Source organism: Falco rusticolus, chromosome 3, assembly GCF_015220075.1.
Source record: "Falco rusticolus isolate bFalRus1 chromosome 3, bFalRus1.pri, whole genome shotgun sequence".
Lineage (NCBI taxonomy): Eukaryota > Metazoa > Chordata > Aves > Falconiformes > Falconidae > Falco > Falco rusticolus.
Genome location: NC_051189.1, coordinates 27,928,381 through 27,944,271, shown reverse-complemented (window position 1 = coordinate 27,944,271; position 15,891 = coordinate 27,928,381). Strand labels below are relative to the sequence as shown.

The window sequence follows — 15,891 nt, the reverse complement described above, 5'->3', positions numbered from 1 at the left end:
CCCATTTCAGTTTCTTACTTCCCAGGCCTGTCACGATGCAGGTAAGGAAGTGAGCTAAAGGAACAGGCAGTTCAGCCAAGCAAAAACCACCAGTTACCACCCAGAAACTCTGGCCAATCTGCCGTGTTTCAGAATGAACTTCATACAGACCGTGTGAGCTGAGACGAGCGTCACTTCAGATGGAGAAAGCAGAGTTTTGAGTTTAGCTCAGCCATCTGGCTGCAGCCTGTCCACTCATGCCAAGATAGCACAATTTTGTTTGAAGAGTCACGTGCTTCAGCCAGAGGTGGATCCCCTCGGAAAATCATTTACTGTCCTGCCTGCCACAAAGGCAGCTCAGATTGCTCTTCTGTAAGATGAAAAGAAATCAGGGTGAAGTCTTGTACAAAACACAACTCACTTCAGATCTTGTATTTCAAAGTATCAGAGTATTCAACTTCCAAAGCACACCTAATAAAATAAAAATGTTTAAAGGCAACAGGAGATGACAGCAGTCAGCACCTCACAGGAGAAACGCGCTCCTCCTGGGAACATACGCATTTTTATAGCGCACTAAACAAAGGACCACTAGAAGTCAGTATTTAGACATTTATTTCAGATATGCAGTTTACACGCATATTATTGAGCAAAACTGAATTGCAAATATACAAATACTGTAACAAGCATTACCAAATAACATAACTGGCACTAGTGTTATAAGCATATTACTGAAACTGGTGAGGATAAGTCATGGAAGAGGACTGCAGCTTGCGGCATTTTCTTTTTACCCAACCAAACTTCCAGTAGCACCATAATGGCAACACATGAAACACAAGACAGAACATTGTTAACCGTTATTCTGATATTCACAATTATTTTTTTTTCCATTTTAGTGAATTACATAGCAAAAAAATGTTAACAGTGCAGGTGCTTTGGCCAACTTCAGTTTGTGTTCAGCTGTATATCTTCCGTATGCAAAATAAAAAGAAAAAAAGCCAGCATATTTGGAACCCATCTTTGCACTTGGGCAGTCATTGCACTGCACTTTGATTCTGGACTGAAGATATGCACGTCTTGCAAAGAGATGTCACGTCCACTAAAGCCTGAGTGAGTCTTTGGTAGGCTAATACTTCATTATTATTATATATTTATCTACCACAGTCATTTTATTCACTAGAATTTTCTTTTGTGATCCAAGGTGGCCAAAGAGGACATTCTGGAAAACATTACAGTAAAATCCTCAAACGACCAGGCACTTCAAACCCAGTCTTTTCCAAAGGCACCAAGAATTGATGGGGCACCATTTTTCCCCCTAATGAAAGGTGACCACACCTGCTTTTCTACAATGCTTATAAATCACTGGATTGTTATTTTACAGGTTTTATACACTATAAAGTAGCCTTATCTGCTGCATGGTTGGTTGCATGAATAAATAAGTAACTCCACTGTTCTTCACAGGTGACGTCTCCATCCCACCATATATTAAGTACCAATTTCTTCTGTTTCAAAATTATGAAAAAATGCCATAACCTTGCTCAAAGTTTACACACATACAAACGCTTCTGACACAGGCTACATCCATCTGAAGATATGCGGTTCATCCTACATGCATTCTAAATACAGTGCGTCCAGTTATGAAACAAAATGATCATTACAAATATTCACTGTTGAAATACGTTTGTATAGGTCTCTGCAGAACTTTTGCTTCCCTTAAATAGAGTTCACACAAGAATGGTTTTAAGTCACTAATGCTCAGCTAACACCCATTTATCCCAAACCCCGTATTTTCCAAGTGAACAGTGCAGGACATATTATTCAATTCAGCATTTAACATCTTAAGAATTTACCAGTTTTTCTCTAAATACACCAAGTATATGCTTTCAAGCAAAGTTGTGGCAAAAATACAAAACACGGATGTATTTGTACTGCTGTAATGCACTTGGTTGAAGCCTTCATGTCTCTTCACACAGGTCTAAGATCCATATGAAGTATTTTACCTTATCAGACAAGTATATATAAAATGCAGTTGTATCAAAACCTTGCTTCTGCTGGTCACCTGAAACTTACAGAAGTCACATGTAATTCAACCAGCTTTCAGACAGGGTTCTTTAGTGGTAAATACATTTTTGCAGCGCTTATAGGCTTAAATTTCAGTCTGAATAGTAGTGCTTAATTCCACAGCATGTTGTGAATGGTTGTTGTTTGTTTCTTTCAGTGCTTCACCAACACCTAAATCTACATCTGTTGACGATCCATTATTAATGCTTTCCTCAGCAATGTAACTCAGCTGTGGAACATCAGTGCTGGGGGCTGTTGGAACAGGCACAGGGATTCCACTTGGCTGTGGAGAGTTTTCCAAGCGATCATTTTCCACCTCTGGGAGAACACTGACTGTGGTGAAGCGGGTATGATAGTCGCTGGAACCATGGCTGCAGGAAGTTTTCATACTTTCCATATCTGAGCAACTAAACTCAGAAAAATGACTCGAGTGAGAATCTGCTACAGATGGAATACTATCACTAAGAGAGGGAGAGTCAAATTCACTGGAGTTTGTGCTTTGTTGTTCCAACAGCTGAGCATCCATGTCCTCTCTCGTCTCATTTATCTTCACGCTACTCTTCTTTCTCAGTTTACCTTTACATTTTTTTCCCGCTGTTGTTTCTTTGGACCACTTGGTGGCGCTAGATTTACTTTCTGGCAAGCAGGTGGCCGAACACCCGGCGTTGCCGCGCCCCGCAGCACTGCCATCTTCAACGCTGCTGCTCCCGCTGTTGTGTCTGAATTTGGCTGGCTTTGATTCAATATCCACTTGCACTTCCATACTGTTGCCTTCCCTAGAACGTGAAAGAATCCGTGAGCGTAAGTGGTCACCTGAGACATAAGACAAGCCAGCTAGCACAGCAAAGCAAACTCTTGCTGCTTTCCAAGACACACAGCAAAATAAAGTTAGAGAAATGTTAACGTGTCTTAGACGAGTGAAGTGTTTAACCAAACAAACAGCTCAAATTAAAACACTAACGCCTGGAACGCTGAACGCTTTACTGAGCAACAGTGATGGTGTTGCTTTTTGGAAAAAACCATGGTGAAACGTAAGCAGTCACATGTAATTCCATTTGTAACAAAATTCGTAGTTTCAAAGGCTAAGCATTCAAGAAGAACAGCTGAGGCATGCTTAGAATACCCTTTAGGAAGCAAGGCTTATTAATCTTCTTTTTTCACCACATTTCTCTTACCTGTCCAAAGGAATGTAGGAGTTCAGGATGGATCCTGCCATTGCTTTGGTACTTGCATTGTCACTAACCGTTCCCAAGCTAACTGTGCCAGATTCTCCACTCAGACTGTATCGTTCTTTCTGCACATCTGCTTGTACTTCCAGTCTTGGAGAGAAAGAAAAACAGGCACATATACTGTTACTACAGTTAAAGCACACTAGTTGAAAATTAGTGTCACCTCACAGAGTTTTCTTCACCATTCAGTAGTTGAGTATTAGTTACTCCAGTACAGATGCACATATTTACCCTACTGAAACAGGTTCTTTCTTCCCACCATCAAAAATTACTATTTTTTTGATTAAAAACAAACACACAGAGCCCAAAGCAAAAACAGATTAATTTCCGAACAAAGAAAAACGCAATGTGTTCTGGATTATTTCCTCTCTGAGATTTACAGGAACACCTTCCAGGATTAGCTATAATTCTTTCACATAAGTGTACTGTACTCTAAAAAAAAAAAAAAAAAAAAGGAAAAAACCTACCCCAATCAAAGGGTACATAAGTTCAAGACATGATAGGTCCCATGTTTCTCCAGCTGCAAAATTATTACTGATCAAGTAACAGGCAGAGAACTGCATTCTGTACTCTGCTTTATACTGTATTGTTATCAACAGGAATAATAGAAACCGGAGCAATCTTAAATTGAGCTGAGCAGATAAGCCAGAAATCAAATTATAAGCTTTTTTCCAAATGCTGTGTTTATCTGTGTTCTGACAGTGAACTGCAAGTGGGTTTTTGTTTTGTTTTCCACTCTCAGCTCTTTGAAGAGGAGGATAGGTATACCTCACTCAGTAGTCACAGCTTGAAACACCTGTCCCAGCATTAACAGTTCCCTTATGCAATCCTGCACTCCTTGTTCTATATAGCCCCGATTTCTGAATTACTCAAGAAAACGAGCAGTGTTAGCACCCAATTTAAGGAACAAATTTCACCCCAAATCCTAAATGTTAACAATCCTTTCCAGACACTCCCTCACTCTTCAGGGTGCAGGACAGCCAACAAACAGTAAGGCTGCAATTCACAGGAGGCATGGGGCACTGAAGTGACAAGAAGCTGCCACCTCAGCAAGTCCAGATGCCCAGCTGCCTCCCCTCCTGCCTAAGGCCACTTCGAATCCACACCCCACAGAGGCGTTCTGAAGGCACCGCTCGGTACCTGTAGATTACTGAACAAGTCAGCAGTTCTGACTTTGGGGTGAGATGCACCAGAGAACACAACCGTGTTAGACATGAGGTGCCTCCCTCCGACTCTTGGGTAGAGGCTGCTCTCCTGGGAAGCAAGAGAACAAGATCTCAGACCCCACACTCACCCTGAAAAGAATTCAAAATCTTCTTTGAGAATTGTGGCCTGACAGGATCTCTCGGAAACCAAAAAGTTTGTCAGAGAGAAACTGTCTCCATCTCCCAAAACCAGTTCCTTTGAATAGGAACCAATCAGAAAAAAATGAAACACCCAGTGGTATTGTACCACCTCCTCTGCTTACAGGTAGAGCGGGATACTGTAAGGTAAAAAGCCTCTCTCTTACCTGTTAAAGCAGTTAACCATTGCACTTCCTGAGAGACTCCCTGTTATGCTAGCCCCGGCCAGGGCCATGGTACTAGCGGTTTCACTTAAGTTGTCTCGAATGGCTCCTATTCTATCCATGTGGCTACCACTTGCACTCAAGCTGCCAGTCAGTCCTCCGACGCTTCCTTCACCTATGCTAGGGTTATGACGCGCCTCTGCTACTGAAGTGGTATCTAGACAGAAATAAAAGAAGGCTTGTCAGGCATAACCATTATACAACCGTTCTGCTTCCTTAACTGACATCACATACCCAAGAGACCGAAAAATTAACCATGGACAGGACAGGCAACATGGAGCAATGGAACACAGAGAGAGCCCATCACAAAGAATATTGCCACGTAATTAAAAAATAGAAGCATCAGATCAGCATTTAGTTCCCCTTATTATAGATAAAAAAAGCCAGCCAGCTTCCACGAGCCAGGATTCTGAAAAAGCAGCATTAACTTTGCCTTACAACCTTTAGTTATGGAAAAGACTCAAGTCTGGCTTTGATTAAAATAGGCAAGAAAAGCTGTAATGTCTGTATTACAGCACAGCACAACGTGGACACAGAGAAGCTATCCTCTTTTGAGGGGTGGCCTTCAGCAACCAAAAGAAGTTATGCCTAACTGGAAGTAAGTACTCTAGTATCTAAGGCCATCAAAAGTGTCACAGAGCCCATATTTCTAGAAAATGAAACACTGAATTTTCTTACCTATAGCTGCATTTGTTCCACCAACGTTTATGTCATTTTCATCATCAAATTCTATCCTGACACCTTTTCCATTGCCTGCTGACACGCCACAGCCTCCACTTCGGCAGAGGGAAATCGGTACCACTCCGTACACGTAAGCCAGCATAATAGGAACACCAATACCTACAGAGGAAAGTGCATTTTTTTAGAGCCTTTCATAAAAGTGCTTTCATTTTCCACGATTACTTAATATCTCACACTTTAAAGAGATCAGGAGGGAGCAAAATTAAGAAATATTGGTAAATCACTAAGGTGAAATGACAGGAAAAGTACTTTCAGCAGGCAGAACGTCCTCTATCAGCCACTGGCAGGCAGAGAAGCTTAATGCTCGATGAATGAATACTTCCAGTAGGTCCCTAACTTCTTTTACAAACAAAATCAAAGTACTTCAAACATTCATATAAGCTCCATTGGGGACTGTAATAACGTTCCACCTGAGAAGCAGAAATAGCAAAGACGTGTTTCAAATGTTATTCAACTAAAAATGTTAGTACCGCTACTGATTTAATAAGGCGCTTGATTTCACATCCACTGAAGTCAGACAGGGCTTTGTTATCAATTTAATAGGACTTAACACTATTATTACTGTGGGTTCTTTCACATTTATTGTATCACACTGATTCAGTTTAAAAATTTTAGTTAAACAAGTTTTCCTTAAAAGCAAACGATTCTAGGGAGCAGGGTGTCAGGAGTTAAGTGAAAGGAAGATCGGGCTAAAGCGCACACAGGTATATACACACATCCATCCCACCACTTCTAGTGGACTATGAAAGTTACTCCTTTGGCATACGAATTAAAATGATTCTGTGTCTTTGCTGATGGAAGTACACACAAGGTACAGAAAAACAGTAGCCTGAAAAATGGCAGGCTGGCACATTCTGAAAAAGCGAGGACAGAGGCAGATCCAATGCAAGGGCTCCTTAGTGTAACCTAGAAGAAGGGTTCCAGTTATAGGAAGTCCCTTTCACCAGAAATTCCTCAGCGTTCAAGGAGGAAATCCGTATTCTCAAGGTCATTATCTTGGAAGCCATATAATGCTCTGAGACTGGAGACCATGTGTTTATGGCAAGGGTGCAAGAGCAAAAACTCCACAAAATAAAAGCCAGCTGCTTTCCCTAGAAAGTAAAATTTTACCTCTGGTCAGGAATAAGAAACAACTCAAAAGAATGAGGTAAAGCAGACGTATAAATACATCTGCGAGACTTTGTGTCCCCACTGCTTGTCCAGCAGGGATCTGACACCACAGCTACAGAAGAACAATGCAATGCAGACAGATGACAGACAACAGAGACACTTATGACGACCGTATCTGCGTTTGCACAGTGCTCCACCATTGTTAACAAGCACTTTAACGTCACAGCGTCATGGCCAATTTAAACCATCACTTGCTAAAAGCCGCCCTTGTCTTCCTGAGGCTCCTTATTCCTCTCCGAGTATTACTTCTGGCACAAGGGGGAACACTGCATATACAACTCCATGATGAATTGGATCAAGGAACTGATCCAGCTTAAAACTAAATGGTAGGTCTTAACGTGAATCAGTTATCCACGGCAGCTTACCACGCAACCGTGAAGATGCCTGTGCTCCAACAAAGGAGAAGCAAGGCAGTACTGGGCAAGTCCACTCCTTTCAAAAAACAAAATCAGGGTTTGTTTACAGTGATCTTGAAATTACATGGTAAGATGAGACAAGTATTTTGTAATACACAGCCAGATTTTCCTCAAATGCTATCCTCAATAATCCTTATCAGAAAGAACATGATAGAATTCAAACTGACTGCCAGAGCATAACAAAGTTTGTCAACCACTGTAATGTTAAGTGTAAGAGACTGTATTTTGCTTCTGTGTTGAGAAAAGTTTGATATGAAGTTATTCAAATACAAATAAGACTCTGTAGCAACAGTTTTTTCTTGGTCAGTCATTTAAAAAAGCTTTAAGTACTTCAGTTTTAAAAGCCAGATATGACAATGTGGAAACTTTGATTTGCAAGACAAAAATTACTTTTAATTCTTCATTTTAATGCAGCATTTCCCAAAGTACTGTATTCTCCATTCTGCCCCAACAAATGTATAACCTCAGACTCCTTATTGTTTTGGTTCCTTCACCTATAAAAGGAAACTATCGGACTTTCCAGATCTTTTATTCATGAGTGCTTACAGAATTCTGGTTGCAAGGTGCTACCAATACACAAAATAGTAGTATTTGCTTACCTACAGTTACTGCAGCTACAACTGGAGAAACAATTACAGATAAGGTTACACCACCTGCTATAGCCAAGTTTCGCTTGTGCTTCGAAATGTCTTTGCCTTCATACCGATTGTGAATCTTGAGAGGAGAAAAGAAGAAAGGGTTTTAGAGTATTATCATCATCAGTAACACACTGCTGCAAGGATGGCAGAACTGACTTATTGTTTGGAATCTACCCTGCTCTCTTCCAGAGAGACCACGTTTTATGTCAACTTACTCTGTATCTCAAAGAAAAGAAAACTTATACATTTCTTAATTTTAGGCAACTTTTTAAAAGTTGGAAGCCCTTCATCCAGCAACTAAGCATGTACTTTCAGCCTCAAGTTAGAAGAGCTAAATAATTTAACAGCTTTGTTTCTTGAATCATTAGTCCAGCTGACATGACTGGGAAAAGCAGACATTTTCAGGATCACAGAATTAATGGGAGAAATCACTATATTGAATAATGACTAAAGTATCCAAATAAAAATACTGGGCCAGAAGAAAAGGGATTTCAATAAATGCAGAACATTGGTAGGTTACAAGACTTGTATCTATAAAAAGAGAGGACTAGCACTTCCTTAAGAAAACTATCACAGCACAAGCACAAACTCTTCCAATGCAGAAGAGTCACAGAAAGTTGTAACAGAACAACGAAGCTTCCTTTACTGAAGCAGCAGCAGTATTAAGGAAACAGAAAGTAGGTCAGATTACTATGAATGGGTATAATGGAACAGCATGAGTGTGTCAGGACAAAATCAGAAAGGTTAAAATAGAGGAGACAAAAAGGGGGACATCAAAGTCAACAAGAAATTATTCTACAAGTACATTGCTAGTAAGAGGATGACCAAAATGGATCAATTTGCTATTTAACAAAAAGGAAGGACAGCCAGCAGATGAAACTGGAGGCCTGTTTAACTTTTTTTTTCCCTTTAGCTGTCACTAAAGATCAACTGTGAGCCAGGTGACTGGTGACAAGGAATAAGGCCTGCAGGAAAACAGCGGGTTAGTGTACTTGCATGAGACAACCTGAAAAGTATCTCAAGCAGGCCCAATTTCAGAGCCACTAATAATAATTTTTGAAAATGATCATTCATAGAAAATGTCTAAAAAACCCAGAAATCAGGAAAACTGGGAAAAGTTAAGCTGCAATAATAAAAAGGTGTAAAACAAAAAGCTGGAAAATTAAGGACTAGTGAACTGAACTTTCACTTCCCGAAAACTGGGAACTTGCAGACACTAAAGCAAATGCATGAAATAAATAAGGTCACACTGATTCTTTTCCAAGTTGATTTAGTTTTCTTCTGTGACAAGGTAACTAGCCTTGAGGATGGGGAGAAACAGTGCGTGATGCACTGACTTGAGCAACATTTTGACAATTTCTTGTATGACACTCAGAAAGATTATAATGGTCCAGACTGAAACAGAGTAGAGAAATCTATCAGCTTCATGCAAAACTGGCAGAAGACATCTAAGCTGTCATCAGGGTTTTTTACTCCTCAAATTGACACTCTTCACTCAATATTTTTTCCAAGAGATATGCCCTGGATCCAAGAGTATTCAACATTTTCATGAACCTGGAAGATGGAAGGAAAAGAATGTGTGCGTTGAATTTCAGGTCAACACAATCTGGCAAGGTTGCAAGAATGCCAGAACTAGTACTAGTCTTGAGAAGCTGAAAAAACGTCCTGAAATGACTAAGATGCAGCACTATGGTAATGAGTTCAAGATTACCCTTAGTGAAAGACTAATTGCCTAAATTACCAGTATGGTGGGGAAGGGTATGTGTTTTAGAGTACACAAAATGAAAATAGCATGTCGTTGAAAAGAGATAACTGGCAGTTACATGCACAGAATCACCCCTTCATTATCTCAGCAGCAGTAATGCTTCAGCTTCACTGCTGTACTCAAACTGGACAAAAACAAAGGTGATATGAACAACGGGAAACAAATCCAGGACAGAAGATAGGAATCAGAGGTCTAAATGAGAAAAACTGCAAGTGTTAGATTTCTTTAGAGAAAGGAATGAAAGTAGACTTTAAAATCATCAAAGATGTAAAGGGATATTGCAAAGCAAAAGGATTTCTTATGTCAGCTGAATATAGGGCAGTAAGAATATAGTGTAGGAAGAGAATTTACATTAGTGTTAGAAAAATCAATTTTACGAAGAAGAGTAGGCTTGGAGAACCTGTGGAATCTCCATCATCAGACATTTTGAAGAAAAGTGCAAACATGACGGGAGTCATAGAAAAATGACCATTAAGCAGTGGGGTGCAATGGAAATGCTCATGAGGCTGCCCTCACAGACTAACTTTCTGAGACTTTACCGTTAGTACATGAAAGGTGGCCAGAGATGGAGACCTATCCCAAAATCTAATGGGAAAACCAGAACATACAATAGTAATTTGAAAGAGGTAACTGCCGCCTTCTTCCTCTTATTTATAAGGTTCCAATGGCTGTATGGGACTAAGACAAAACATAAGGGTCAAAAAACAACCCTAGCAGAAGGTAAGAGTACTTGCTTGAAGGACAAAGATGAAAAAGAATACAATGGCAAAGCTGCATCCCTGGTCTTTTTGTCTAGCAGCAACAGCTCATGCGAGAGAGACACACTTCCCCCCTCCTCACCCCTATAAATGCAGAATTACATGTCTGTGCCATTCACTGTGAGAATCCATGCTGATAAAAGCAGAAAAATGAATCTTCTGATTATGCCACCCAGGAAACGTAACTGATCACTTATCACCCGCTGAACCAAGTCACCATTTCAAAAAGCCTGTTTTCAGAAGGTTTAGGTAACTTACTACTTTGTCCTAAATTACGAAGGGGAGATGTATTTTCCTTGCAATTTGTCATTTACTTTATACTAAAAGATATTCTATTTTTGAGAGGAAACATCAGCTGCTTTCTGATTAACATGGTTGTTTCTAGCCAATTACCACAAACAGTAAAATGAAGATAGATGCCGTCTAGCTACCTGCACTAACCACTACTCCACATGGTGGACTGGCCCAAGCCAACTACCAAGCTGCTGAGTATAAATGCTTAAACGTGTGCATGCAGAAGCCTATACTAGCAGAATTTTATACTAAAACACTCTAACTATCTGCTTTTATGAGAAACAAGAATTTCCTTTTTGCCTTCCTTCTCCTCCAAATACTGTTTAATTCTAAGGGACCCAAAGGAAACCAGAGATTAAAAACAGAACAGTTTTGAAAAAGCATGCAGGAACTTCCACGGCAAGATGCAAACATTGGAAATTGTGTAGTGTTTTGTGCTCTGCCTAAGAGGAACTTCATTCTTAAAAACACCGCTTCTCCTTCCTGTACAGTTGAAATACACCCTTAATTCAGGGGTTGGTTTGTTTTTTTTGAAAGTTGTTTGGTTTTACTGTTTTGTCTTGTTTTTTTTTTTTAAAGGCTGGTGAAGATAGCCAACCGGACATAGTATTACCCAAAGTCATACAATGCTGAAGGTAAAACCTTCAGCATGTTAGGAGCTGTAGCACATTTTACCTTGCGTCCCACATACACAGGAATTCCAATAATCATAGCAGGAATAGCAATGCCAGCTATTAAGGCAATTCCTACAGGAGCTCCAACAAGCGTCCCTAGTTGCCACAGTATTTTCTTCTTACGGCTCCACGGTTTCTTTCCCCAGAATGTGCAACCTGATGGGCTAAGAGAAAGATGAAAAACTGTAAAAAAATTGTAAATAAATCAAAATAACTATATACTACTGAACAGTTCTCTAGTTACAAAATTATTGTTCTTAGGGTCAAGTTACAGATCTTATGGATACTAAATCACCAGTTATAATGGCTTCAGGGTCTTTTTTGGGTTTTTTTTTGTTTGGTTTCTTTTTTGCCTTTACAGCATATTTTGCAACATAAAGAGAAGTATATTGCGTATTACCACATGCCAATCTGTGGTTCACAGGAAACTCAATCAGAGTTTTTGTATTGCTTCTTTTGAAGACAATACAGCAGTACTAAGACATCAGTAAAAATAGCAGGTATGTTCATCTAAAACACTTCACTTGTTGTACTAAGTACACATCACATGCATGAAACTTCGAAAAATATTTTAAAACAAAAAGTAACAAAGCACTAATTTAAATACGTGCATCGAAAACTTAATTCTCAGATACGGATACTTCAACTGTGAATCTCTACTCCAACAGGATGAAAGCCAGACCTACAGCACCCAGGAATCTACTTCTATATATGTTAGAAAACAAATTACCAACCAATTTTTTTTCTGAAATGTACCTTAAGTAATGTAAATCTGAGATCTCTTTCATACATAGCCAACAGAATTCACAGCCACAGACGGCACAAGTCATATGATTGCAGCTTCCATCATTCATTTTTATTATATAAGCAGCACACCGTGGGCATGGCTTTATGTCATCAGCTGTTTAAAAATGAATATTAAGATCATGTCAGTTCTTTAGACAAGCAAATTTAATCAAAACACAGACATATTTTTGGGAAAAATGATTGAATCATCTGAAAAGCAGAAGTAGTTTATTCTAAAGTTTGCTTCACAAATCTTGATTTGGCAATGACTTGATAGCTATTTGTATTTGTAAACCTTGGACTGAGTAAAACTAATGAAAACACCACATTAGATCACATTCAAGTAATTGAATAGTTAATGCATACACTCTGCAAAAGGATTTTCTAAGCTTAATGCAATATATGTTAGAGTTGGACATTAAATATGTATGTTAATACAGGACTGATAATATGGTCTCTTCAAATACATTCCTTTTTTTACATTTCATGCTGTTATGAATCTTTTACTTCAATATTCAGTCTCCACTGTTATTTCTTCTTATCTTAAATCCATCTCCTCTTCCACATTAAGTGCATTTTGTTGGCATCACCAACCTCCTCGTTTTCACAGTCCTACTTAATACTTACTTACTCCCTAGGGAAAAAAAAAAAAAAAATGTGGCAAGAAGAAAATTCTGGAGGCTCTCCTTGTTCCCAACTCAAATATTGAAAAATGCAGTTAAATGACTAGCTCTATCACTAACAAACAAGGGGTCACATTGAGCAACAGTGAAGTACTTGTACCCTGACACAACCACAGCTGCAATCTTCGTTCCTTCACATTACTGGTTAGCATCTGCACTTTGGGACAAGCTGTTTACTCACAGCAGCAGAAATAACTTGCAGTTCCTAGTGCAGAAGTCCAAGTTTACTGCCTCTGTGCTACAAGGTAGGACACAGGGCAAAGAGGGGTTATACTCGGTATAAAGAATATCCAAGGAGATGCAGAACCAGCAGAACACAGCACCTCCACCAAGTCCAGAGCACATGGACAGCGAGCAGTTGAAAGGATGCACTAGTTATTCCCAGATGGGGACAGATGCACAACCTACAGGGTGGTAACTAAACTGAGTAAGTGCTTACAGCACAGGTACGGCAGAGCTACTGCTGTTCATGCTGAGAGGGACTGAAAGGGAAAGGAAAGGAGCTGGTGTGGTAATTTATTTAAGGTTTATTTTAAAATTGATTTGAAAATAGAGCAAGGTGCCAATTTTTCAGGCAAGATGAGGTGCCTTGTTAAAATAAGCCAGCACAAACCACAAATTTAGAGACTCTGAAGTTTACAGCTGGACTGGAGAACAGCAGCTCTAAATTCAAGGTGCAAGAGAGACTTTCCCCCAAATATCTACCTTGTTTGGTCAGGCAGACACAAAAGCTGCCAAATAAATCAGTTTGATATAATTCAGAGCCAAACCTTACCAACAGCAAACTGAACTCTTTCTCTGCAAAATACTACTCTGAATAGAGTTTATTCTCTTTTTTGGGGGTTACAAACAAGCTCTATTTTAAGAGATGAAACTGTTTGCTTTCTGGTAGAAAAAAACGGATGAGCATTTTATTGAAAAACAGAAATTAGTACTAACAAACATAGATGTCAAACATCAGAGATGGCATCAGACAAATGGTCTATTCTGAAAGCAGGAAATCAGTGTTTCTCTTTTATTTTTAACAGCTGTTTTTATTAGAAGCCCTGTGAAATTTCACCTACAGTGGAGAAAATAAGTGTCCCCAGTGTGTAAGTGATACAACTAATGAAGTCAGCAGGCCAAACACACAGAATGCTGTGCAGCAAGTTCCTTTGACTTCACATTTTTCAGCTACAAAGCAAGAACTTTAAATACTGACAAGCCTCTAAGATTGAAGTCAGGTTCTCTGACCACAGAATACTTCAAATTACAACATTTAAAATTTGAACTCAAACTAAAAATTGTGTATTTTATGTTTCTGAAACACAAAGCAGCTAGTATCTACCATGCCACTATTCCGTTCTTTTCTTTTTTGGGGTTAATTGTGCAGATGTACCAAAAAGATATTTTACAGACAGTGTCCTAATCATAAATACCTGCTGCTCCAGACTCCTGGCTGTAACTAATAGATGAAGAACGAATTGTTCTCAGGCGCAGACTTTGAGCTCTCTCCTGGCGAGCAGCATCACAGGTCTGGTTGGGATGCCAAATCTGCTTACAGTGGTAGCAAAACTCAGTTCCACAGCCTTCTCGTCCACATGTAAGTTTGGGACAGCTGGCACATCCAAAAGCGATCACAGCGTATCTTGAATGATCAAGAAGGGCAAGAGAGAGCTTTGTTAATAAACCCAGTTCTATCTATAGACCAAAGCAGACAAGACAGCTGCCAGAGCAGCTGAAGCAGGTACAAAGGCAGTGGACATCAGGAGCTGACATTAGGTGGCCAGCAAAGGTTCCTTATTGCCTCTTTCCACACCACTATCACTACTGCATTAGATTAAAACTGTACAGAAATACCACCTCCATCAGGTTTGCGTTTTGAAGTTCACATGATAAAAATACAGAAAATGTATATTATAGTTTATATTAATACTAGAGCTGTATATACACACGTGCATGCCTCAATTCCTACCCATTGTAATTTTTTTCCAATGATTTTATGCAACAGCTTTCTTTTAAATAGAAAATAATAATAGGCCCGCTGGTATGAACACTTAAAACAATGTATAGTTTTATTTATGTGAACAGTCACCCCTGAATAGGCTTAAACAGATTTATAAATGTAGCAGGGCCTAAATTTATGGCTGTTCAAATGAAGGTAATTTTATTTTAAGAAACTAAATTGCTTATTTCCACACTCTGCCCAATTCATAGCAGTTGCATAAATTAACTCAAAATATTCTTTATCAGTAATGACACTAAAGAATTATTCCCATTCACACAGCAGTCTGAAAAGTTAGCTATTTTCATTTTAGAATAGCTAAATCTGAAGCTCTGTGAAGTTAATGCAAATCCTATCCCTTTCATCAGTATTTTAAAACCACGTCTGAGGTTCCCCCCCCATGAAGTTCTGCAAACAAGCAGCAGTTTTCAACCTTTAATTTTCAGATGATGCAGTTACAAATAAAAATGAGATTGTTTTCAAATATTTCTTACTTTCCAAGGAAAAAATCTTGTTTCAATAGTTGCTAGACTTTCTACGTTGTTGCCAAGTTAATCAGCTCTATTTTCCCACTTAGTGCAACTGAAGAGATAATTGCTTTGTATGTACACAAAGAGACTGATTCAAATGCCGTTGCTTCAACATACAGGGATACATCCAAAACTCACTAATATTCTGTCAAGGAATCTCAATTGTAGGTCACAGAATGAAGGATCAATTTATATCCTACCTCCTGATGCTCATAAAGAGTGCATTCCTGAAAGCACTCCCCATTTGGGATTCATGTATTGGCATACCTTTAGAAAGTAACTTTTTAGACTGGGGAAAATACCAGTTAAAACTGTACAAGATTACAGGTTTCATTTCAACATTTTACATTGATTTTATAGGTGATGTGAAAGCCAGAAGTTCTTCTTAGGCTGAGAGAAGGGACAAACAACAAAATTCAAAGTAATAATGAGTAAAACAAAAATGAGAGGCAAAGAGCAAGTAATTGAAGAAAGATATACAGCCAGAAGAGGAATAAAGAATTGGTACTCTTTTGCCCAATCTGCTTTTTGCTTGACAAAGATAACATCTAGGAATCGCTGCTCTCTTCTAATAACGTCAGCAATATAACCTCAGAGGAAAACCATCAAATAATTCAGA

The 15,891-nt window shown here is 39.1% G+C and overlaps 1 protein-coding gene across 4 annotated transcripts in view; it reads right to left on the bottom strand.

Moving 5' to 3' along the window:
* Nucleotides 1–574: 574 nt before the first annotated feature.
* The window catches only part of RNF19A (ring finger protein 19A, RBR E3 ubiquitin protein ligase), a 58,379-nt gene continuing 43,062 nt past the window's right edge, over nucleotides 575–15,891 (bottom strand). For all 4 annotated transcript variants that reach the window (XM_037378947.1, XM_037378949.1, XM_037378946.1 and 1 more), the window contains 8 exons: nucleotides 14,177–14,385; nucleotides 12,046–12,190; nucleotides 11,291–11,453; nucleotides 7,760–7,874; nucleotides 5,512–5,673; nucleotides 4,777–4,990; nucleotides 3,213–3,356; nucleotides 575–2,813 (listed from right to left, as the gene is read on the bottom strand). In XM_037378947.1, the coding sequence (XP_037234844.1) occupies nucleotides 2,123–2,813; nucleotides 3,213–3,356; nucleotides 4,777–4,990; nucleotides 5,512–5,673; nucleotides 7,760–7,874; nucleotides 11,291–11,453; nucleotides 12,046–12,190; nucleotides 14,177–14,385 (1,843 nt within the window). In that variant the 3' untranslated portion in view covers nucleotides 575–2,122. The remainder of the gene's footprint in view (nucleotides 2,814–3,212; nucleotides 3,357–4,776; nucleotides 4,991–5,511; nucleotides 5,674–7,759; nucleotides 7,875–11,290; nucleotides 11,454–12,045; nucleotides 12,191–14,176; nucleotides 14,386–15,891) is intronic.